A 24,208-nucleotide genomic window follows, 5' to 3' on the forward strand; every position below is an offset into this window, starting at 1 on the left:
ACCTCAGCATTCCAGGTCAACGCTCTGTCCACTGAGCCACCACAGGTCAGGCTTGAATGCAATTTTAAAGGAAAAACTTTGTAGCTTATTTTGGAAAATGGTTTATCAGGTGCAGTCCCTAGATTCAAGGACCATTGTTGAGAGGGCTTTCCAAAACCCAGCTCAAAGGCAATGGAACCTACCCTAGGGCTTGACAGTGGTGATGGAGACATAGGAGGATATAGAGAACCTTTTCTGGAGCCAAAATGAGCAGAAATCGTCTAGTGGGGAAACCAGATAGTGTGTGCCAGGAAAGGGGAAGTGGACCAGATGCCTTGGGAGCTTATAAGTGGACCTTACCTGTCTGGGGGACCTGGAAGGTTTTTAACATTTGAGCTGAAATGTGAAGTGGTGAAGCTGCACGTGTTAGCCAGGGAAGGAGGCTGGGGAAAGGGGTGCCCAACTTGTGGAAGGCCCAGACCTAACCCAGGAGCCTGGCTCTTTGGAAAAACTCCAAGGATTTGAAGGATGGTAGGATGGAGTGGGAAAGGGAGTATGGAGGGGCAGGAAGGGTGCAGAGGGTGTTGGGGCAGACACAGAAAGTTTTTTTTTGGGTGCTACTAAGGATTGAGGAAGTGATGGAGGTAGGGACGACAGGTGATATAAAGAGATGACCTTGGCTGCCCTGAGCGCCAGTGGGGTGGGTGACCTTCTCCATGACCTCCACTTCCTCAGGTGTATAATGCAGTAATAATGTCTAACTTCTGGGACACTTTGTATGTGCACAACTGACCTGTAGACTTTTCTCAGTAAACACTGAAAAAGCCACTCTTTGCCTGACTTGATTTCCTTCTGTGTCTCCTCCCAGAGGCCCATTCCTGCTTAAGAACACCATGCATGCAGGTGAGCTGTGGTCTAGGTGTGGGGTGGGTAGGGTGGAGGGATTAGGGAGTTCACCCAGCAGTCAGATTGCTGGGTTGGGGCAAGCAGAGTTTCTGACGATTGCCCCAGGTTTTCCTCCACGTAGCCTGCCCCACCCAAAATAAACAAACTGTTAGGGGCCATGGGCAGCCCTCCCAAGGCTGCTTTGGGAATCTAGGACCGCAGGCATTTGCAGAGTAGTTCTAACAAGTAAAGGGTTGGCTGGAAGTAGGGTGACTGATAAGAAGGCTCCTCCTTCTCATTTTCTACTTTACAGGGAGAGAATTCCTCATATGTCTAGTATTTGTGGACTTCCTACCATGTACTGGGTACATCCTACCATGTACTAGAACAGTGCTGGGTGCTAAGGATGCCCCAGGACCTAAGATATGCACAGCTCCTGCCAGTGTGGAGCTCATGTCCACACTAGCACAGGGGCTAGACCACTAATTGAGTTATTGGAATAACGTGTGATGAGTATTTTGTCATGTAAGATGGGGCTGGAAAGGTAAGTTGGGTGTGGTCATAGAAGACCTTGTAAATCACATAGGGCCTCATTTTAAAGATAGTGAAAATCCACAGAAAGATTTTAGCAGGTAAGGCATGGCTGAATTTGCTTTCTCTCTCTCAGGTGCACTGTAGGGAACTCACCAGTCGGCTATTGGAGAGAAGGGGGCAGTGGTATTGAGAGTCCTTCAGACCAAGCATGGCGCTGAGTCCAAGGGCTAGTCTCATCCTCTGTGAAGACCCAAAGATGACACCCAGTCTCAACTCCACTGGGGCCGCTGGTTTAGGCTCTGACACCATCTCGGGGCCAAACCCAGACACAGACCTTGTTCCTATCTTGAATCCACCACTGGGTCCTGGCTTGGCTCTTGTTTCAGACCTTAATCCAATTCTGAGTCCTCTCTCTGAGGAGGCCCCTGGGCTGGTGTCTGATAACACCCCCAGACCTGAAGACAGCGAGGCCGTGACTCCAGCCTCCCTCCAGATCACCACGTCCCACTCTCGTGAAGCCTTGGGCCTGGAGTCCAATCACATCTCAAGGCCTAACTCACAGGTGGCCCTACATCTAGCCTCAAACCCTGTCCTGAGCCCTGGCTCTACTGAGGCCCAGGGCCTGAGCTTGGACAACCACTCTGGGCCAAATTCTGAAGAGGCCTTCAACTCCCACTCAAGCAAGATTTTTTATTTGGGTCAGAACAACTCCAATCTTCCCAGGCCTGAGTCAAATCCATTTTTAAGGTCCTATTCAAGAGAAACTCTGGTTCTGGACCACTGCCTCTCCAGGCCAGCATCAAAAGCACTCCTTATTCCAGCCTTAAACTCTTTTCTGGATTTCGACTCCCATCACCTGCACGGTGTAAGCTCAAGAACTATCTCCAAGCTGGACCTGAATGTGGCTCCAGGTTCTAGTGGGACCCTAATCCCAAACACCAACGAGACCATCTCTGTGGTTGCACATAACATCTCTGCGTCTGTTTCAAAAGGAGCTTTTGGTACGGTCTGGAATACGAGTTCCAAGGGAGCCATTCATGTGGCTTCAAATAGCAATGCCAGGTCTGATTTTAACATGACCACTACTCAGACCTCATACTTGACCCTGATTCCTGGTGCCAGTGACGACATTAGCTTGCGCTCCAGCCACCTCGGACCCACCGCTGCCTTTTCTACACCCTCATGCATGGCCCTGATACTGGGGTCCCAGGAGACTCTGAGCTTGAGCTCTAGTCTCATCTTCAGCGACACGTCCAGCCTGACACTGAGCAGCCAGCCGGATTATTCTGAGGACAACACCATCCACACTGTGCCCCTGGAGGAAAATCAGCAGAGCTGGGGCGAGATGGCCGGTGCTGAGATGGGCCAGTTCCCACTGGTGTTCCCCACCTGCGACACCACGGGCGAGAACATCACAGCCTTCCCAAGTGTCCCTGAGCGTGAGTATGGCAAGGGCGACAGCCCTAGGGAGGCACTGTCTAAGAAGAATCTTATATTTAGACTTGTGGGGCAGGGAGGGGAGAGGAAGGAAACAGTAATCAATGGATGACATGCGGTATATTCATTAAACACACACAAGCGAACCAGTGTTCAGCCCCTGCTTGTTGAGTGACTCGAGATAAGCTACTTAACCTCTCTGAACTTCAATCTCCTTAACTGTAATATCTCCAGATGCCAATACTTTTATTATGTCCAAATGACAAGTCAACTAACGATACCTTCCTTTCAAAATGTATGTCTCTCTCTTTCTTGGTGCATTTCAGACCTGGACTTTTAGGTCAACATTTGACCAGTGGAGCAGGCAGGCTCCAGGCTCCACTCACCTTTGTGGAATGTTGGTGGTCCCCACCTGTGCAAAGCCTTGGGGGCCTGTCGGGAATGGCGCTCACTTCTGATATGCAGGTGTTCTGGAAATTCATCTCCGGGCAGTTTTTGATATTGTGAAGATCTTCTCTCAATTATTTATATCTCCAAATATTTTTGTTTGTTCATAGACCAATACCATATTGCAATTGAAAAGAAATTACCATAGCTTTATAAATATGCATTCATATATGGTAGGGTAAGAATCCTTCTTATCAATAGAAATTCTTAAAATTATTATGAGGTCGCCTGACCAGGCGGTGGCGCAGTGGATAGAGCATTGGACTGGGATGCAGAGGACCCAGGTTCAAGACCCCGAGGTAGCCAGCTTGAGTGCGGGCTCATCTGGTTTGAGCAAAAGCTCACCAGCTTGGACCCAAGGTCGCTGGCTCCAGCAAGGGGTCACTCGGTCTGCTGAAGACCCGCGGTCAAGGCACATGTGAGAAAGCAATCAATGAACAACTAAGGTGTTGCAATGCTCAATGAAAAACTAATGATTGATGCTTCTCATCTCTCTCCGTTCCTGTCTGTCTGTCCCTGTCTATCCCTCTCTCTGACTCACTCTCTGTCTCTGTAATAAATAAATAAATTAAAAAAAAAATTATTATGAGGTCAACAGCATCCTAACCATGCCCTGGAGTCTATTAGTAAGCCCTCATTCTTCCCTATATATTTTAGAATATGTTTGTTTAGGTCCTCAAAAAAGTCTCGCTGGCATTTTTATTGGAATGATATAAATTTATCCCATCTATTAAAGTCTTCCTTTATATAGGATATATCCTTTACTGGAAGTTTAAAAAATCTCCATCAAGATCTGTTGCATCTTTTGATAGGTTAATTCCTGGGTACTTTCTAGATTTTATTGCTCTTATAAAATCATATCCTATTTTCTAATACAATTATTATTTTGTACTGATGATGCTGATGATGTTGAGGAATTTTGTTTTCTAAAGTTGAACTTATTTTAAAATAGCTTTATTGAGACATAATTTACATACCATAAAATTTACCCATTTTAAATGTATAATTTAATGGTATTAAAATATACAGAGAATTGTGCAACCATCACTAGCATCAATTTTATAACCTTTTTATCACCCTCCTCCAAAGCAACCCCAAACCTCTTAGATATCACCCCAAACCATACCCTAAGCTCTGGGCAACCATTAATCTACTCTCTGTATGAATTTGCCTGTTTTGGACACTTCATATAAACATGTAGTCCTTTGTGACTGGAACACTTTAACCCCAGTTAGTCCCTTCCTCCAATTTATATGCTATCTTGGTAATGCATATTCATTCATTTTCTTAACCCAATAAACATTATTATTTTATACAGTTATGTTCTTATATTTACCCAAATATTAATCTCTTTTTTTTTTCCTTCATTGCTATTGCATCTGAGACCTTCCATCTGGTATTGATTTCCTTTTGCCTGAAGTAAATCCTTTAGAGTTTCTGTTCATGAACGCTGCTGATGCTACACTTTTATCACTTTTGTCTGAAACATGCCTCCAGTTCTCCTTCATTCTTAAAATGTTTTAAAAAACATTAGAAGCTTGCAGAAAATTTAAAAGCCCAGTTTAAAAATGTGTGCATAATTTGATAATAAGTTGCCTAATGATGCCCCCTTGCTCCTGAATTTTATTTCTTACACAAAAGGACAAAAGCCAGCCATCAAAATCATGAAATCAATATTAACACATTGCTACCATCTAATCCCCAGATCCCAATCAAATGTCACTGATTGTCACAGTAACGTTTTTCTGGAAAAAAAAAGTTCCAACTCAGAACCACTCCTTGCACGGGTTTGTCTAGTCTGTTTTGTTTCTCAGTCCTCAGCCTTTCCTTGACTTTCATGTTCTTGATACATTTGAAGATCTCAGGCCAGCTAATTTTGTAAGTTGTGCCTCAGTTTGGGTTTGTCTAATATCTCCTGATGATCACATTCATGCCATGTACCTTTGGCAGGAATAGAACAGAAGTGATGCTAAGAGTTCTCATCGCTTCCTATCTAGTGGCATATGATTTTGATTTCTTCCATCACTGATGATGTTCACTTCAATCACTTGAATGAGATGGTTGCTGCCAAGTTTCTTCACTGTAAAGTCATGATTTACCCCTTTGTAATAAATATTATGTGGAGAGGTACTCTGAAACTATGTAAATATCCCATTCCTCATCACCTTTCAATTTATTCATTTACTTATTTATATTAGTGTGGAGTTGTTTCCTAGTTTATTCACTAGACTATGTCATCTGTTGCTGTTGTTGTTCACTGTGATACTCAAACTTCCCCCAGTTTGACCAGGGACTCCCCTTTGAGCAAACTTTTATGTCTCTTTGACATATCCTCATCGTGCCTTGTGCTTGCTCTCTTCTTTGGTTTCTAGTACAAGATGTCTGTCTCTTCCTTGTTTTCTGGCTCGTTTCACACTTTCCCTGCCCCAGTCTTAGAATCAGCCATTTCTCCAAGGAGACTTGTTCCTTTTAGTGGAAAAAGGTACTTAGAAGCCAAGTTTTTGGTGTTAGCTGTATTCATTACTATTGGGGTGTCTCTGCTTCTCCTTGTTGGCTCTACCCTCCAGCAGCCTCTGGTGGCTAAGATGGCCCCAATGGTCCAGGCTCTCATAGGTCCTCAGAAAGACAGACATACAGCTAGTGCTCGACTTACGACCATGATTGGTTCCGACAGACCAGTCGTAACACAATTTGGTCATAAGTTCAGTAGGCTATATGTACAGTACTGTGAAATGATGTTATAAAAATCTTTAAGTCATATGTTATCATAATTTTCTTTCATTATTGTTAATATATCATAATTTTCTTTGTTCATTTTATGCCATTTGTATCATCTCTACACCATTTTGTTTCTTATTTTTACATTCGTCAGGTTTAAGTAAAACACTGCATTACCAGTACAACTGATTTAATATTTGCAAAACATACAAAAGTACAAAATACAGGTGTAAAAAATACCATAGGAAACATTTCCCCAATTGCAAAACATATCAAAATATATAAACATGTACGAAATATTTTATTGGCCAGCACTGTCGTACACCCAGCTGGGCAACACTTTTGCTGCCAGACGCGGAGCAGTCAGGGCTAGCAATTGTGGTCTTAAAGTCAAATGGTCGTAAGTTGCATAGGCCACAAGTTGATCAATACCTGTACTCTCTTAAATAAAGGGCTCTACTGCCCTGCTCACCCAAGAGCCTATCCCTGGACCAATAACTGTGGCTGGAGCCCCGGGACTGTATTGGCCAAGCTTGGATTGCAGGCCCACCCCTATTTGAAGAGGGGTGATGGGTGGAGCTTGAAGAAGACAGCTTCGCTTACCTACATGGAATGGATAACCCACAGGGAAGACAGGAACTCTTTCCCCAAAAGAAAGATGAGGCAATCTGGGGCTGGCAAACAGCAGGTATCTACTATAACAAATAAGAGTTTGAGGTCGCCAGTTCGAAACCCTGGGCTTGCCTGGTCAAGGCACATATGGGAGTTGATGCTTCCTGCTCCTCCCCCCTTCTCTCTCTCTCTCTCTCTCCTTTCTAAAATGAATAAAAAAAAAAAAAAACACAAAGATTGAGTTTGCCTGACCTGTGGTGGCGCAGTGGATAAAGCGTCGACCTGGAATGCTGAGGTCACCGGTTCAAAACTCTGGGCTTGCCTGGTCAAGGCACATATGGGAGTTGATGCTTCCTGCTCCTCCCCCTGTTCTCTCTCTATCTCTCCCTCTCTCTCTCTCTCCCCCCTCTCTCAAAAAAAAAAATGAATAAATAAAATCTAAAAAAAGTAAATAAATAGACAAATAAGAGTTTAATTATAAATTGTGGTAACAGTTGGAAAAAAAGAGTGAGATGATGCAGAAGAGGATCACAGTGAGCCCCAGTTAGCCTGAAGGTTAGGGGAAGCCTCTTTGAGGAGTGGCAGGCAAGCTTAGACCTGAAGGAGGGGAGCCAGACCTGGGCAAGAGGCTGGTGGTGGACCGCCCCGGTAGAAGAACCTGCCTGCATAAAGGTCCTGAGGGGAAAGCTTGTCTGGGTCAGGAGACTTGTCTGGCCAGTGTGGCCTGAGCATGTGAGCTAGGGGAGGGCGCGGGGTGAGGCTGGGGATGGGGTAGGGGAGGCTGACCTGGCAGGGCCTTGAAGGCACTAACAAAGCTATCAGCTGTATGCTCAGTGAAATGGGATGATATCACTGGAGCTTTTAGGGAAGAGAGCTCAATCTGGCTGCCAGGGGAGGAAGGATGCGAGAAGCCCGGTCGGGGGGAGAGATGGGACCATGACACCCTAGGTATACTATTATCTTTTTACCCTCTTCTCTCCTCATCGAAACTATGACATGCAGGAGCCTTAGATGAAGTGGCCTCATGCCTGGTGACTGTTCCAGGGAAAAGAGAGGATGGCAACCAAATGACTCTGGTATGTTCCCTGCCCAACAAAGAGCTGACCTCTTCCCTCCCCCTGCCCCGCTCCCCAGCATTCGGTTTCTTGCCTGGCTCCTCTTTTCTCCACAGTGCTCATCACCATCTGATGCACAATATGCTTTACTTATTCATCTTATTTCTTGTTAGTCTCTCCCACTATAATGTCCCCCTTATGAACTGGGGATTTTTGTCTGTATTATTCACAGCTATATCTCTACTGTCTAGAGCAGTGCCTGGCGCATCGTAGGTGCTCAGTAAGTTTTCTAAACAACTGAATGAATTGTGAGAGCATCTCTAAAGGAGATAGGAAGGCTGGAAACGGCCTGTTTCAGGACACAGGCCTGACCCAGGTCTTGACCATGCACCAGGCCTCGGGAAGTCAGAGAAAGCCAGCCTCTGCAGGACTTGGTGAGGGCCAGTGGGGACAGACTGGACAGGCTGGTGGACATGAGTATGACACAGAGTGTGAGCAAGACAGGTTGATGGACAGAGTGTGGAGGTAGGGCAACTGCCAGGCTAGGACTCACGGGAGGGGGCCTTGGCCTCAGGCTGCTCAGGGGCCAGCTCCTGTCTCTGAGGCATGCAGGGTGAGGGGAGGGGAGGGGAGAAGGTGACAGGACTAAGAGGAGGTCTTGCATTTGGGGGAGCATCTGTCCTTATCCCATGTCACTCTTCCTGTTGTCCACCTTAATCTTGCCACACTAGCCTTTTTCTGTTTCTTGCACAGACCAAACTCATTCTTACCTCAGGGCCTTCGTATTTGTTGTTATTTCTGCCAGGAAGGTTCTTCTCTATAAGATAGGAATAATGAAGGTGCAGTGAGGTCCCTGTCACATAATGTATGCACAGCACTGAGCATGGTCCCTGCACATAAAGAAAGTCAGTTGAGTTTCTACCATGTGCTAGGCACTGTTTCAGGCACTAGAGATACAATAGTGAAGTAACATTTTAGTTTGGGGAGTCAGGCAGACCTTCCTTCTAGTTCTTCACATGGCTACCTCTTTCTTGTCATTTAAGACTTGGCCCAAATATTATTTCCTCTAAGAGGCCTTCCCTGACCATTCAGTCTGAATGAGCCATCCACTTCCCATCACTTCTACAGCTGAGGTTATCAATGCACTGTTCACAATCCCCTCCAAAAAAAATTGGTGGTTTTAAAGTTCACTCTGGCACCTGGGGCAATAAGGATGGAAAGGGCCCAATTTCTCATGATTCTAAAATTTGACTGGATTCAGTGGGTGGTTTTTCTGCTCTGTGTGGTATAGAATGAGATTACTGGGGAAAAGGGGACTGGAACATCCAAGATAATCCCATCTTCTAGGGTCTCTCTCCACATGGTCATCATTCCATGGCAGCTGGTTCCAGAGGGGATAAGTTGTCGTTCCTTTAAGGGTTAGGCCACAACATCACTTCCATAGCATTCTATTGGCCAAACAAGTGGTGAGTGAGCCCGGATTCAAAGGCCAGCTGTCCTCTTGCTAGGAGGAGTGGAAAAGAACTATGGCATCTTTAATTTTTTTTTTTTTTTGTATTTTTCTGAAGCTGGAAACGGGGAGAGACAGTCAGACAGACTCCCGCATGCGCCCGACCAGGATCCACCCGGCACGCCCACCACGGGCGAAGCTCTGCCCACCAGGGGGCGATGATCTGCCCCTCCAGGGCGTAGCTCTGCCGTGACCAGAGCCACTCTAGCACCTGGGGCAGAGGCCAAGGAGCCATCCCCAGCGCCCGGGCCATCCCTGCTCCAATGGAGCCTTGGCTGCGGGAGGGGAAGAGAGAGACAGAGAGGAAGGAGAGGGAGGGGGTGGAGAAGCAAATGGGCGCTTCTCCTATGTGCCCTGGCCGGGAATCGAACCCGGGTGCCCCGCACGCCAGGCCGACGCTCTACCGCTGAGCCAACCTGCCAGGGCCCTATGGCATCTTTAACCTAACACACTGTCCATCTGATTACCTTGTTTTGCTTTCTCGACTATATGAAATTATTTATTTAATTTTTTTCTTCTTCTGCCTTAAGATAAGGAGAATAAATAGAGTAATTGGACACTGGTTAATGTATTTCTTCTCTCAGGTAGCAGAATGCCTTAGTCTGACTAGGATGTGCCCTTAAGAAGGGTAGACACCAGAAAATCCTTAAGAGGTATTAGTAATGATGAGATTGCAGCTCGAGGTGTTGGGACCCTTTCTGTCCCCCCAGCGGCTGTCTCTTCCCCATTTGTTGACTGGCAAAGGGGAAAAGTTTTGTAGTTCTTGATATCTATCCTCCTCCAAATGCTGGCCCTCGAGGATTATCTACACCACCCCCTGCTGTCACCTTCTCATATCATATACCCCCCCCCCCCCGCCAAGTTCCTCTTGTGGTTTCTCATTTCTCTTGAGAGATGCTGGGGGCTGGCAGCTGGGGAGCAGCAGGGGGGTGTGCCTGCAGGTGGAGGGTGCTCATGCAGGTGTGGGGACGGCCCCTGAGAACTGCGTTCGGTGTGGCTCTCACCCTGTGGCTTTGCCTTCTGCTGCCCCTGAGGTCGAGGATGTCATCACCGTCCAGAAGAGCCAGGATATGCCAGATGATGAAGGAGAGAAGAAGACCTTGATTAAGAACATGATGGTGCGGGAGCCACATCCGGTCTGTGGCATTGGGTTGGGGAGGGAGTGGAATTCCTGAGTCCGCTCACGGGTGAGATGGAGGGCTGAGGTGGGGAAGAGGACAGAGGAGGAGACAGGATACTTGGACTTGAGCTTCAGCTTCACCTCTAACTGCCCTCCACTCATCTAGAGGGAGCTCAGGCAAGTCATTTCCCTTCTCTGAGCCTCTCCTCTCACCTGTGATAATGCTGCTTGTTGGGAGGACACAACCCATTGGTTAGCTCACTGTAAAGCATTGTGTACTTGGGAGCAGTTATTATTTAACACCAGAAATTCCTCCTGGTGGAGAATTTCCTTATCATTTTGCTAAATACCATCAATTTTCAGTTATTCACTGGAATGGGTTAGACAGGGATAACCACTGAAGTTTCCAAAATGGTATTTAGCCCTGGGTTCCTTCAAGAGAGAAAACATCCTTGCCCTTGACACCTTCATTTAACTAACATTAATTGAACATCTATTGTGTGTAGGGGCTAGATCAAAAGTGAGAAGTAATTAGAATATTTTTAAAGGATTTCAACCAGAAGGGCCCTTCATGGTGTTTTTGCTTTGGGCCAGTACATGGTGTAAATAGTGTACCTCCCCACCGTGAGGCTTCAGAAGCAGTTCTTGCTGAGCCCCACGTGTGGGGTGTTTTGGGTAGCTTTGAACTGAGTGCTCAGGACAGGTTTGAGCAGTGAGCTGGCTCCCCCCTCTGGAGGCCCGACAGGGAGTGGAGGGGGAGGAGTTCTGCCCAGACTGAGGGTTGCTGCAGCTGCTGCTCCTTGGGGTGGCCTCAGCCCTCGTGGTCTGCAGTGGCCGGTCCCCCTCATTGCCCTTTTGTGGTTCCCTGTCTAGAGGCAGATCCAGGAGGAGCCGCTGGACTCCCTCTCCAGCTCTGTCCGCCAGCAGGCCATGGAGACCCTGAAGCGGCTGAGGTGTCCACGGACCCCCTCCCTGAGCCCCTGTACCCCTTTCTTCTTGCTATGCATTCTGCCTCTCCTGGGGCCTCTATGCTGCTCCCCAACCCCACTCCCGTGTCTTCTCCCCTCCCCTCCCCTTGCCCAGTCCCTGATAGGGCTGCCTGCCCACCACACCCACGCCCCTCCTTCTCTTCCCTGTCTCACCCTTTGCAGATCTGAATCTCAGGCCCACCCTCGATCCCCCATCCAGGTGCCCTCATCCCTGCTTTGCATTCACAGCTCCAGCCTCCGGCCACAACGCCCCCTCCCTCACTCCGTGCCTTTGCTTTCTTTCTCTTCATCAGTCACACCCAGCCCATTCTGAGCATTCGGGAAAGGTTCGAGCTGGTGAACACGTGCGTGAAGAGCGTGTTCTCCCTGCCCTCTGTGCAAGCCATGCAGGAGAAAGATGAGGTCAAGGCCGAGACCGTACAGGTGAGCAGGCCCTTCCCCAGAGGGTCCTCAGGCTGTCCAGGGTCCTCAGAGGGAGGGACACTTCAGGATTCCCAGCAGGGAAAAAAAGGGTGTTTCGGGAGGTGATAAGGATGTTCACCTTCCTGCTCAAGCTGCAGGGCCTTGGGCAACTTGCTGATCCTCTCTTGGCCCGAGAGGGATGTTTGCTGAATGAATGAGTCTTTGGAATAGGGATCAATCTCTCCTCTCAAGTGTTCTATCCACTTTTGGGCCCTACCTTATGAGAGGGATGTGGGCAGATGTTGGCATGGCCAGAGAGGTGGCCAGGATTGAGAGGAGGTGGGCTGAGGACTGGGCCACAAAGAGGACTGGGCTGAGGCCTGGAGAAGCAGAACTCAAGGAGCTCACTCACATGAGCAGGGTTGTCCTGGGAAGAGTGGGTAGCGGTGACCCTTAGTCAGTGGGGAAGTTAAGGGAGAGGAGTTTCAGCTCAGGGTAAGACACATTCACTCATCCTTTCATTCATCAGGTATGAACTGCAGGCCTACTCCAGAAGTACAAGGGTTAGATACAGTAGGGGCCAGGGTAGGAGGGAGATAGACATTACCACAGTATCATACAATTAATGTCAACATTACAACACCAGTAAATGTTGCAAGCAAGAAGTACTGTACTTGGTGCTGTTGAGAGCCTAGAATGGGGGCACCTGGTCTACATGGGGTCAAAGGTCTTGGTGCTGGGGCTAAGAGGTGAAAGAAAAGCTACCTAGCTGAAGGGAGTGGGGCTGGCTGAAGAAAAAGCATGCCAGGCAAAGGGAACAGCCTGTGCAGAGGCCTGAGGACAGAGATCGTGGTAACTGTGAGGATGACACTGAAGCAGTGTGGCTGGGGCGCTGAGGGTCAGGTGAGAGAGCTAGGAAGTAAGGCTAGAGAGCTATGGGGGCAGACCACATGGCAGCATGAGGGCTCTGGTTTCCAGAGGTGGTGCAGTGAGAGAAGACCCAAAGGAAAGGTGGGAAATCCTTGTGTGGGGGGGTGAAAAGATCAGCGCTCTTGTAGTACCAGGGTCAGGCAGCAGAGGTCAGTGCTGCACAATGATGGGTTGCAACTGAGAGGGAAGGAGGAAGTAGTTGTCAGTGCTTGCTTGGTGGTTGTGGTGTTACCCTGGTAAGTACAGCCTCCAGAAACCTGGACAGTGGCAATCTGAGAGATAGACATGGGAAGCTCATAGGGCAAAGGAAGACAGGGAAGAGAGGGCCTTCCCAGAGTAGGTCAAAACTACTGCTCAGTCTTGGGTATGTGTAAGGCCTGCACCCTCATAAAATAATTCCAGGACTATGGTGTGGCTGATGGAGGAGGAACCTGGGCAGGAGAGAGATGGCTCCCTTAAGAGACAGCTTGGAAAATCTATTTAGGTCTATGAGTAGCAATTAAAAAAAGAATCAGAGCACGTCCCTAGAGACAATAATAAAAAGTTATCTAGATCTTACAGTTCTAGAGCATTTTCCTACCCACCCCCTCATTTATTGCTTACCTGGCTTTATGGTAGAGTCTTGGTAAATATTGAGTCTCTACTTCCACCCCCTATAAGTTAAGAAATGCAGGAATAATAATTAGTAACTAGTTGATAAGGAAACTGTAACCCATGGGAACAGAAAGCAGCTTTCTTGGGTTCATACAAAGGGGGTTTGCCTGGGGTCAGTGTCTGTTCCGGAGACTCCACAGTGGCCTGGTCCTCCTCCTTTCCAATAGACACTGTATGATCAGACCTTGGATGCCCTGCACACACTGCTCAACGCTCTCTTTGTTGAGGACCCCACTCCCGATGGGCTGAGGAGCATTTTGGAGGTGTGGGGACCGGGAAGGGAGGCAGGGTAGAGGAGAAAAAAGAATTGGCTCAGGGTGTGGGGTGTAAGAGGGTGGTGGTGAGGAGGGCTAGACCCACAAAGAGTGATTTGATTTTAGGATGTTATCTTGTGCCAGTGTTTTGTCTCCCTGTCCTTACAGCCTCTGTCCTTCTTTCTCACACTACTGCTTTAGCTGCCCCTGTAGCTTTGCTCTCTTCATTCTTGCTCTCGTCTTTCTTTTTTATCCTCATGACTCTTCATTTTCCACCTCTATCCTCATTGGCCATCTTCCCTCTGGTCTTTTCAGTTCTATTCTCAGCTCCTGGACCCCATGACTCAGTATGCTCCCAGAAGAGAAGAACTGTGGGGAGTGGCCTTTATGCCCTCCCAAGAAGCTAATCAGTGAGGGCTGGCCTGCTCACCCAGGCAGCAGAGACTGGCAGCCAGCTGGTAGCTCTGAGTCTTTCCCTTGTCCTCACAGCCCCTGGGGCCCTGGATGAACTCTGGAAAGGCCCATGAACGAGCTCGTGCTGTGAAGAGCAATGTCTCTGTGTTGAACCACATGCTTCTCACCCTGCCTTCCTTTGTGAGTGGCTCCTGGGAGGTGGGGGGCAGGCACTCCTAGGGAGAATTTCCCCAGCCCTGAGGATGCCTGTGCCTCTCTGTCCAGAGAGTCCCAGGTGGCCTTTACGATTCTCAGAGGGCTCTGCTATCAGGGACAGACATTCCAGCTCTTTTCACCATTTACTTTATAACATTATTGAACCTATAAGATTCAGTTCCTAAGATTACAACACAAACAGAGGTCTTCAGGATTCCTGGCACCAGGACTTCTGCTGGGGAGGCTCATCCTTTGCGTTGGGGATCCTGATGAGGACATTGGCCAGGAGGCTCTGAAGGGCATCACCATCCTCTACACCATCCTGGAGCTCCAAAAACGTAAGTCTGGAACACCTCTGAAGCAAGGCTTCTGAGCAGGTGCTCAGCCAGGGAGTTGGCTGGAGCTTTAGCGAGAAGGTACTGGTGGGAGATGGAGGAGACCAGCAAAGGGTCTGATGAGGTACAAAGACTTAGTCCCCATAAGACCATGGGGCATAGACAGCAAACAAACCTATTTTTTTAAAAAAAATTTAAAAATTTATTCATTTTAGAGAGGAGGGGGGGGGAGGAGCAGGAAGCATCAACTCCCATATGTGCCTTGACCAGACAAGTGCAGGGTTTTGAACCAGCGACCTCAGTACAAACAACCCTATTTTGATTTTAAGCAATCCTTCTATCTAAACGTTTCTTCATCCTTCCAGGTTTAATTTGAGATTCTTATTTTCACATTCCCAGGGAACCATGTATACCCAGGCACGAAAGCCCTAACCTCTTTTTTCCTGGTCTGTCCTTCCCACTAGACTATCACCTCATTTAAGGGCAGGTCATAGCTGTGTCTTATTCACCACTGAATTCCCAAGGGCTAGCCATAGACCTGGCATATGGTCGGTGCTCAGTGAACATTTATTGAGTAAATGAATGCACAAAGAACAGATTCTGTCTCATCATTTGCAGTGGTTAAAACCTGTAGGTGGAGAGCACCTGGATTCAGCTTCAGGGTGTTAGTGACAGGGTACTGGCTGACACAGGCACCTAGAGGGGCGCAACATCACCTACTACTTGCCTCCTTCTTTTTTCCATAGTCCCAACACTGCCCCAAAACAAGAGATGTAGGTATGTTGTTCAAACCTCCCTGGCTCTGGAGGCAGAGCGATCTAGGTGAGAGACCTCCCTTCCCAGCTGTGTGACCTCAGGCAAGTACTCTTCTTGTCCAGGCCTAGATTTCCTCATCTGTGAAAAAGATACAATAGGAGATAACTTGGAAGCTTTTTAGAAAATGCTTTAAATTTTTACTTTTTAAAGATTTTATTTATTCATTTTAAAGAGGAGAGAAAGAGAGAGAGAGAGAGAGAGAAAAGAGGAGGAACAGGAAGCATCAATTCCCATATGTACCTTGACCAGGCAAGCCCAGGGTTTCGGGCCAGCGACCTCAGCATTCCAGGTTGATGCTTTATCCACTGCGCCACCACAGGTCAGGCTCATTAGCAGGCTTTCTGAAAGATTAAATGAGATTATATATGTAAAGAGACCAGCTTAGTACCACACATTATAGACACTTGTCAAGTAATATCCTTTTCTCCATGCCTACAAGGATGATTTTACTAGTTTCAGCTTTCTGGGATCTGTCTACTATTTCTGCTTTTCTTGATCTCTAACACTTGGGACAAAGATTTGGCCCCTGGACGATTTGCCTTGCTGCCCAGGAACCACTCAGACCTCCGGAGTGATGAGTGAAAGTGGTGGAAGTCATGTTAATCGTCAGCCTTAGAGTCAGGAAGAGCATAGACTAAATTAGCATTGCTAGGTTTAGCAAATAAAGGTATGACACCCAGTTAAATGTGAATTTCAAACAAACAATAAATAATTGTGGGTACATGTGTGACATACTTTTACTAAAAATAATTTGTTTACCTGAAATTCACATTAAACTGGGTGTCCTGTATTTTATCTGGCAACTGTAAGCCAAACTCACCCTTAGATTCTCTAGCAAAGTGGTTTATCCGGGGCCGGTGGCTATAGGAAGCAGCAAAGCTAGGATATGAACCTGTGTTTGCCTGATTCCTTTACAAACAACCCACACATTTGATCCACATGGTCAGTCCACCTTGATGGACCTTTTTAATACCTATGTCTTGCCTATGCTGGGGGATCTAGGTAGGACCCAGGCCAAGCCACAGTAAGGGCTCAGGAAATGCATCAAAATGTGTTTCATTCAATAAAAAATAAAGAACCAATATATGCCAGATACTATTGAAGGCACTGGGACACAATAGTGAAGAAATAAATACAAATTAAATAATCCTCCCTGTTGCATTTACCTTCTTATTGTCAGGAGACAACAAAATTTAAAAGTAATGTGTATGGTAAGTCAGATGATGATAAGTCCTCAAAAAAAAAAAAAAAAAAAGCAGAAAAGAGGGACTAGGAATGCTAGGGGTAGGGGGATTGCCAATTAAGAGAGGCATTGCCACATACCCACCAGAATGGCAAAAATGAAACAGAGAGACAATGCCACACTGGTGAGGTGTGAAGCCACTGTAACCTCATACACTGTTGGTAGGAGCATAATTGGTCCCCACTGTGGAAAACTATTTGTCAGTATCCCCTGAAACTGAACCTATGCCAACCTTGGGACATAGCAATTTCTGTCCTACCTATCCACCTAACAAATGTGTATACATATGTTCACCAAAAGGCATGCGCTAGACATACATACTAGGATGTTTATAGCAGCACTATGAATAATAGCTGGAAACAACCCAGATGTCTATCAGAAGTAGAACAGATACATAAGTTGTAGTAAATTCATACCATGAAAAATTATGCAGCACTGGAAGCAATGCCACTCGCAACACCATCAATAGATCTTACCCACATGATGTTGAGTGAGAGCTAGACATCAAGGATAACATAATATATGAGTCCATGTATAGAAGTCCAACAGCAAGGATATCTACCTATCATCTAATCTGTGGGTTGAGAAGTCAGAATAGTGGTTACCCTGGGTGGGCAAGGAGAGAGTGGCCTGAAAGGGGGCACAAGAGGGGCTTCTGGGGGGCTGATCATATTCTTTTTTTAAATTTATTTTTATTTTATTTTTGTATTTTTCCGAAGTTAGAAGTGGGGAGGCAGTCAGACAGACACCACATGTGCCCGACCGGGATCCACCCAGCATGCCCACTAGGGGGCGATGCTCTGCCCTTCTCGGGCATCGCTCCCTTGTGGCTGGAGCCATTCTAGTGCCTGAGGCAGAGGCTATGGAGCCATTTTCAGCGCCCAGGCCAACTTTGCTCCAATGGAGCCTTGGCTGTGGTGGGGAGGAAGAGAGAGATAGAGAGGAAGGAGAGGGGGAAGGGTGGAGAAGCAGATGGGTGCTTCTGTGTGCCCTGGCTGGGAATTGAACCTGGGACTTCCACACACCAGACTGACGCTCTACTGCTGAGCCAACTGGCCAGGACTCTTTTTTCCTTGTTTAAGAGTGAGAGACAGAAAGGGACAGACAGAGAGGAAGGGAGAGAGATTAGAAGCATCAATTTGTAGTTGTGGTACTTTAGTTGTTCATTGGTTGCTTTTTCATATGTGCCTTGACGGGGGGGGGGGGCTTCAGCTGAGCCAGTGGCCCCTTGATCAAGCCAGCGACCTTCGGCTTCAAGCCAGCGACCTTTGGACTTAAGTTAGTGACCATGGGGTCATGTCTGTGATTCCATACTTAAGCTGGCAACCTTGAGCTCAAGCTGGTGAGCCTGCACTCAAGCCAGCGACCTCGGGGTTTTGAACCTGCATCCTCAGCATCCCAGGCCGATGCTCTATCCACTGTGCAACTGCCTGGCTGTGCCACTGCCTGGTCTGGCACTGATCATGCTCTTTTTCTTGATCTAGGTGCCAGTTACATGGACAGGTTTAGCATTTGAAACATTTTTAAACTGGTTACCTGTGATTTGATGTACTTTACACATCTATGTAAAAGGGTGGTCGGGCCTCACTGAGAAGGTTCTCTTCTTGCAGGAGCCAGAGATAAGAAAGAGACCAACAAGGAGGAACTGTATGAAAGCAACAAGCGCTTCCTGGGGCCCTACAACCCTGTCAGCCCATGCCAGAACATTCTGCGTGTGATTGCGGTGACTGCTTGCTTCCCATTGGCCCTTTGCCTTGCTGGGGACAGGGGAGAAGGGCAACGCCAGCCTGCCCAATGCCCTCCCCTCCCACCTTTCAGGCTCAAGTCCTCTTTACAGAAAGCCTTCCCCGACCACGCGGGCCATCCTGAGTGCCCCAAACCCTTCTGGTCCGTGCCACGGTGTGTGGGCCATGTCACCCAGCTTCGGGGCCATGTCACACCATGTTTTGCAGCTTCTCCCCAGAGTTCCTGCCCCCTCCCCTCCACTGACCTCTGTCTGTGTCTGGTTGTGTTTATGCATCGTTGTACGGCTTGCTCAGGGTCTATGTGTGCTAGCATATTTGTGTCTTTGTTTCAGGAATTTGGAGAATTCCTGGGGCCCCGGCAGGTAAAGGACCTGTTGCTAGCAGCCCTAGAAAGGCTGAAAGGTGGCTCAGAGGCTCTGGGGAAAGACTTGGGAGAGATGATGCAGCTGGCCTCGGAGGTCACACTCTGCTCCGTGCTGGAGTGGTACCATCACAGGGCACTGGAGGTGGTAAGGCCCCTGGGAGCGGTGCTGGGCTGGGAGACCCCACAGGGCCTGCTCATCCGTCAGGCAGGGCAGGGGTGGTAGTGACTGAGTTTAGGGACTCCCAACTTGCAGGTGAGAAAGAACTCATCCATCTGGTGTGGGGTAGAGGTGGGCAGTGAAGACAAAATGGCTCACTCTCAGGGAAGGAGCAGGCACTGTGCCCCCCCCCCCATTTCTCTCTCGTGGGCCCCTCTCTCCCCTGTCACTCTATCCTGTCACTCTTCTCCTCCTCCCGTCTCCTTGCCCCCATGTCTCCCTTGGCTTCTCTATTGGCCTTCTGCCTGCTCACAGCCGCCTGCTATACTCCAGATTCCAGAAATCATGCAGGCTGTCTACGTGCAGCTGAGCCACATCCAGGAGCCGCGGGCCCGCGAGGTGGCCCTGCTGCCCGTCTCTCTCCTGGCCAGCTCCTTCACGCCCGAGGTCGTCGTGGCCCTGCTCATGTGCCCTCTCCCGCTGGACAGGTACCAAATGAGGGGTGTTGTCAGCCACTACATCTCAGAGGGTTGAAACAGTCCCCACCCTGGTTTGAAACTCTCCTCCTCCCCAGAGGAGCCCCTTGCTCACCCAGAGGGCCCCTCTTCCATGCTCTGTGGTGCTGATGGCAACCTTTAAGCACTTCCCAAGCACTACTAGCTGTCTTTGGTCAGCATTAGTAGTACAATAATCCCATACAGATGAGGAAGCTGAGGCTCAGGGGAAGTTTCTTACTCTAGGCATCCATCTAGGAGCCAGCAACAGAATGAGGACCTAAATCAGATTTGATCAACTCCAAGTCCAGAGCTCTTTTTTTTTTCTTTTGTGGCAGAGACAGAGAGAATCAGAGAGAGGGACAGGCAGACAGGAAGGGAGAGAGATGAGAAGCATCCATTCTTCATTGGGGTTCCTTAGCTGTCTGTTGATTGATTTCTCATATGTGCCTTGACCGGGGGGCTACAGCAGACCGAGTGACCCCTTGCTTGAGCCAGTGGCTTTGGGCTCAAGCTGGTGAGCCTTGCTCAAACCCAATGAGCCCGCGCTCAAGCTGGTGACCTTGGGGTCTCGAACCCGGGTCCTCCGGGTCCCAGTCCGACGCTCTATCCACTGTGCCACCACCTGGTTAGGCAAGCCCAGAACTCTTTAAAGATGCCATAAGAAAGGGGCCTAAGTGACAGTCCTGACTTGGCCTCCAGCTGCTGTGTGGCCTTGGGTAGCCTGCTTGTCTTCTTTGGGCTTCAGTTTTCTCCCACCGGCAAAAGGAGGAAATAATCCCTGCATTCCCGCTCCCGGTGGGTGGCTGTGACAAGCAGTACAGCCAGCTGTGCAGAGTTCCTGCCTAGTCCTGACCTGTGCAGCAGGCACCCTGCTCTCAGCCTTCAGGGAGCAGGTGTTCTGATGGGCAGAGGGGGCTGTGGCCAGATGATGAGCTCATGGGCGGGAGAGACCATTTGACTGCTCCAGCCTCCCAGTCCAACTTCCCAGTCCAGCAATTGCTCCCACACCTTTGAATGACTAAAACAAGGCAGAAAATGTGTGGTCCACATCTTAAGATGGTTGGTTGAGAGTGAATGTAACAGAATTGTGCAGAGCTATGCAAATGGGGTGTGATTCTCATAAAGAGACTTGGCATCATTCATAGAAGCCAAGGACATGAGCGGTGAGGGCTGAGGTGACACATCCCTGTGCTCCCACCTGCAAGAATCTTCTAACCATTCTGACTGCACTGCCCACTAGAGGGTTTTCCTGGAGTCACTAAGCATTCAGACTCACAAGGCTGCCGGTAGACTCCTGACATCAGCATCACGCAGGACACAGGACAGGGCAGTGTCAGGGGCTCCTCCTCACAGGAAGAGCTGGAACATGAAGCCAGCCAGACAGAGCTGGAACAAAATTTAAGGTGGCCCTCACTCTTGGGTGCCATGCCTGCACTTACATGTGCCTGAGAGGAGGGATTCCTTAAATTTTGTGCCGTAAAATGCTTCACTGTTCTTACCGTAGCCTTGGCCCTGTGTCTAAATGTTGGTCTCCTGGGCCTCTCAGGGGAAAGGTGCAGGGCCTGCCCTCTTCAATCAGACCTCACAGGAACTAGTATTTCTTACAACAAATAACTGTAGACTTTGCTTCTGAGGTCCCCACAAAGATACACCCAGTCACAAGGGTTCCTGCACCCCAGGAAGTTCAAAGCTACAGTGTACCAATCAGTTCTTATAGTTGATTTATAGTTCTCTCAGCCCAGATGCCATTTACCAATTGGGTCATTTTTACCATAAGCAATGTTGCCTAGCAACATAGTTGACATACTATCTTTATCAGGTTTCCAGGGGAACATAGCTGGAGAGTTAATGTTCATGTAGAAGGGGGAAAGGGTTGGATTAACCCTGTAGTGCGCTGGCCTGCCAGTGCTTTAACTCCCCACGGCAGGAGAGCCCACAGGCTGGTGCCACCTGGCACAGATGTAGTCCCTGGCCTGGTCAGGAGCGAGTTCCTTGATATTATATGACAAATGCAGAATCCAGGCCCCAAAGGGCTCCTTGGCACAGGAGCCCAGGCTTTGGAGACATCAGACCTGGTCACTTCACTCATTAGCTCTGTAGTCTTGGATTGGTGATTTCATGTCTCTGAGCCTCAAATCTGCATCTGTAAAATGGGAATAACAACCCGCCTTGAGCGTTATTGTGAGAACTCAATGACCTTGAATGTTTTAAATATCTTGTTTACATCTGTGTCCTCAGAGATTTGCTTAGTGCTCAGTAGTTACTGAAGTAGCAAATTGTATGCAAAGCACCGGCAGAATACCTGGAAAATAGGGGTTTTCTGTCATGTTTGCCCTGCCTCATAGGGAGTGTTTTCTGAACCATTCCAGAAATTTGCTGGCATGCCCATGGACACCACTGGGGGCAGGGTGGACCCCTCCCACCCCCCCGTCCCCACTAATGATCTCACCTTTGACCTCCCAGCAATGGAGCAGAGATGTGGAGGCAGCTGATACTGCGCAAGCCCAGCTGTGATGTCCGAGACCTCCTGGACCTGATTCTGACCAGCCTGAAGGAGAGGCCTGTCACCAAGAAGGGCAGGGCCTCCATCGTGCCCCTAGCGGTGAGACCGTCCACCTGCCCCTTTCCCCTCCCCCTCCCGCTGGGCTCAAGGCGCCCAGCTTCTACTGCTCTGCTCTGCTAGCAGCTAGTTGTGTGGCCTTGGGCAAGTCTCTGTCTTGGCTCTTGTGATCCACTGATGTCAGCAGCCTCTGGTAGTGAAAACAAAATGACCTGGAGCTCATAGACCTCAGTCAGAGAACTGGCTTTGCTATGTTACTTTTTTTTGTGATCTGAGCAAGTTCCTTCACCTCTTTGAGGTTCAGTCTCTGCATCTATATGTGGAAAGAATAGTGTCTGTCGCAACTCATTCCTTCACTTAGGTGACACAAAATGTGTAAGTGCTTTTGCTGTCAGGCTCAGAGCTCAGCGCTGGGGACACAGAGGGAAAGGGTTCTGACTGTGGGAAGAGAGCTGGCTGGACAGACGATTTCTCTCTGCCTCCGTCACCACCACCCCGGGCTAAGCCAGTTGGATAATACCCCTGCTCATCACCCTGCTTCCACGCCTGCCCCTCCAATCTGCACTGCAGCCAAAAAATCTCTGAGAAATGCACACCTGCTCTTCTCAACCCCCTCACTTCCCTTTGCCCTTGAGAATAACACAGTGCTCCTACCTGTGCTGCGAGACCCTGCACCCCTCTCTGGCCTCACCACACTCCATGAACTTTTGCTTGCTCAGCTCTAGCCTCACTGGTCTTTGTTAGAATGATTGTGCATTGCAACTTCTGTCACAGGGCCTTTGCACATCACGTTGTTCCCTCTACCTAGACTACTCTCCACCAAGTTAACTTCTATTCACCCCTCAGCTCTCAACTCAAGCATTACCTGCTCAGGGAAGTCCTCCCTGGTCTCCCTGACGAGATAAAAATCTGTGCATACTATACTTTGCTTCACATTCTTTATCTTGGGAGAATTTATCCGAGTTGTGATTTGATAATAGTTGGGGGGAGGTCATTTGATTAATTTGTGAGGTGCATGAAAACAGTGCCTGAGCTCATTTTGCTCACCATGATATTTCCATTGTCTAACATACAACTGGCACATAGTAGATATTTAAAAAATTTGAACAGATATATTCAAAAAATATTTATTGAACACTTACTATGTGCCAGGCACATTCATAAGTTCTGGTGATTCAGCAGAGAGCAAAACATTCTGATGGCGGGAAGCAAATAAAGGTACGGGGAATGGAAGAGGGGGGTATTATCTTTTACAGAGGAAAATACTCTTGCTCAGTAACAGTCTATGTCTTGTCCAAGGTCACACAGCCAGGACTCAAACTCAGATCTCCTACCTCCAAATCCTGTGCTTTACTACCAGATCTCTCTGCCTCTGTCTGCCAGCCCTAAGTTCTATGAGTAAGGCAGCAGCACCCATGCCTTCTCTAATTTGGACATTTATCCGCTCCTTTTTCAATCAGCAGGTGTTAGTGTATTTTCCAGTTACTCATTCATGCTTCTTGTTCAACGAGCATAGTTCAAGCATAGACACAGCCTGGACTAATTTTTTTTTTCTTGTATTGATGACCATTTGAGCAAGATTAAGCCATGAGCAGAGCTCAAGGGCACATCACAAGAGACTTTTTTCTATACCACAGACTGTTTTCTTTGAATACAGTCACTAGTTCTGGGCTGCTGAAAAGCGTGAAGGCTCTGAGTCCCAGGGGCTTGTCTTAGCTCTGCCACTGCCTCTCTGTATAACCGTGGTCAGTCACTTCCCCTTCTTTAGCCTTCATATTTAGATCTGTAAAATGGGTAGTAAAACTCCTGCCTGTCTGACTGTTGAGAAGAGTGAGACAGTGTATGTGAAAGGGTTTCCTAAGCTGTGAGTTACAAACAAGTGCCATTTCTTATTCTTGTCCAGCCCACGCTATGTCATTCATTTCCAGGGGAACAAGCTGTGGTCCTTTCACTTTACAATAAAAGGGGCCAGCTGCGTGGGGTCCTGGTGGGCACAGATTTCAACCATTTCTTTAGAAAACATTCTCCCCTCTCCTTCATTCGAGCCCTTCCACTCCTGTGGGGCTGGCTGGAAGAGGACCAGTAACCTCACTTTATGGAGGATAAACCTGAGGCCCAAAGAGGAACAGGGAGTGGTGGAGCCAGAATGAGCCGTCTGGTCTTGCGACGCCAGCCCGTCCCTGCTCCATCTCTGCCCCCACACTGTCCTGCAGTTAGAGAGGGGCTTGATAGGCTGAGTGTGAGGGCTGGGCCCAGGCCGGGACCAGAGTGGACTAGTAGGTGCAGAAGTTGAGGGGTGAGTGCAAAATGGATCCTTGGGAATCTGGTGGGCCAAACACTAGCAAAGCCAAGTTCC

The 24,208-nt window shown here is 48.4% G+C and overlaps 1 protein-coding gene across 1 annotated transcript in view; it reads left to right on the top strand.

The window, feature by feature from the left end:
* The first annotated feature begins 1,606 nt into the window (after positions 1-1,606).
* Positions 1,607-24,208, top strand: part of MROH7 (maestro heat like repeat family member 7) — a 43,966-nt gene continuing 21,364 nt past the window's right edge. Inside the window, exons 1-12 of the mRNA XM_066372177.1 lie at positions 1,607-2,837; positions 7,615-7,688; positions 10,212-10,295; positions 11,171-11,250; positions 11,580-11,709; positions 13,440-13,535; positions 14,016-14,120; positions 14,338-14,473; positions 18,140-18,252; positions 18,607-18,783; positions 19,129-19,283; positions 21,756-21,894. Of these exons, the coding sequence (XP_066228274.1) occupies positions 1,607-2,837; positions 7,615-7,688; positions 10,212-10,295; positions 11,171-11,250; positions 11,580-11,709; positions 13,440-13,535; positions 14,016-14,120; positions 14,338-14,473; positions 18,140-18,252; positions 18,607-18,783; positions 19,129-19,283; positions 21,756-21,894 (2,520 nt within the window). The remainder of the gene's footprint in view (positions 2,838-7,614; positions 7,689-10,211; positions 10,296-11,170; positions 11,251-11,579; positions 11,710-13,439; positions 13,536-14,015; positions 14,121-14,337; positions 14,474-18,139; positions 18,253-18,606; positions 18,784-19,128; positions 19,284-21,755; positions 21,895-24,208) is intronic.

This window comes from Saccopteryx leptura, chromosome 3 (genome assembly GCF_036850995.1).
Source record: "Saccopteryx leptura isolate mSacLep1 chromosome 3, mSacLep1_pri_phased_curated, whole genome shotgun sequence".
Lineage (NCBI taxonomy): Eukaryota > Metazoa > Chordata > Mammalia > Chiroptera > Emballonuridae > Saccopteryx > Saccopteryx leptura.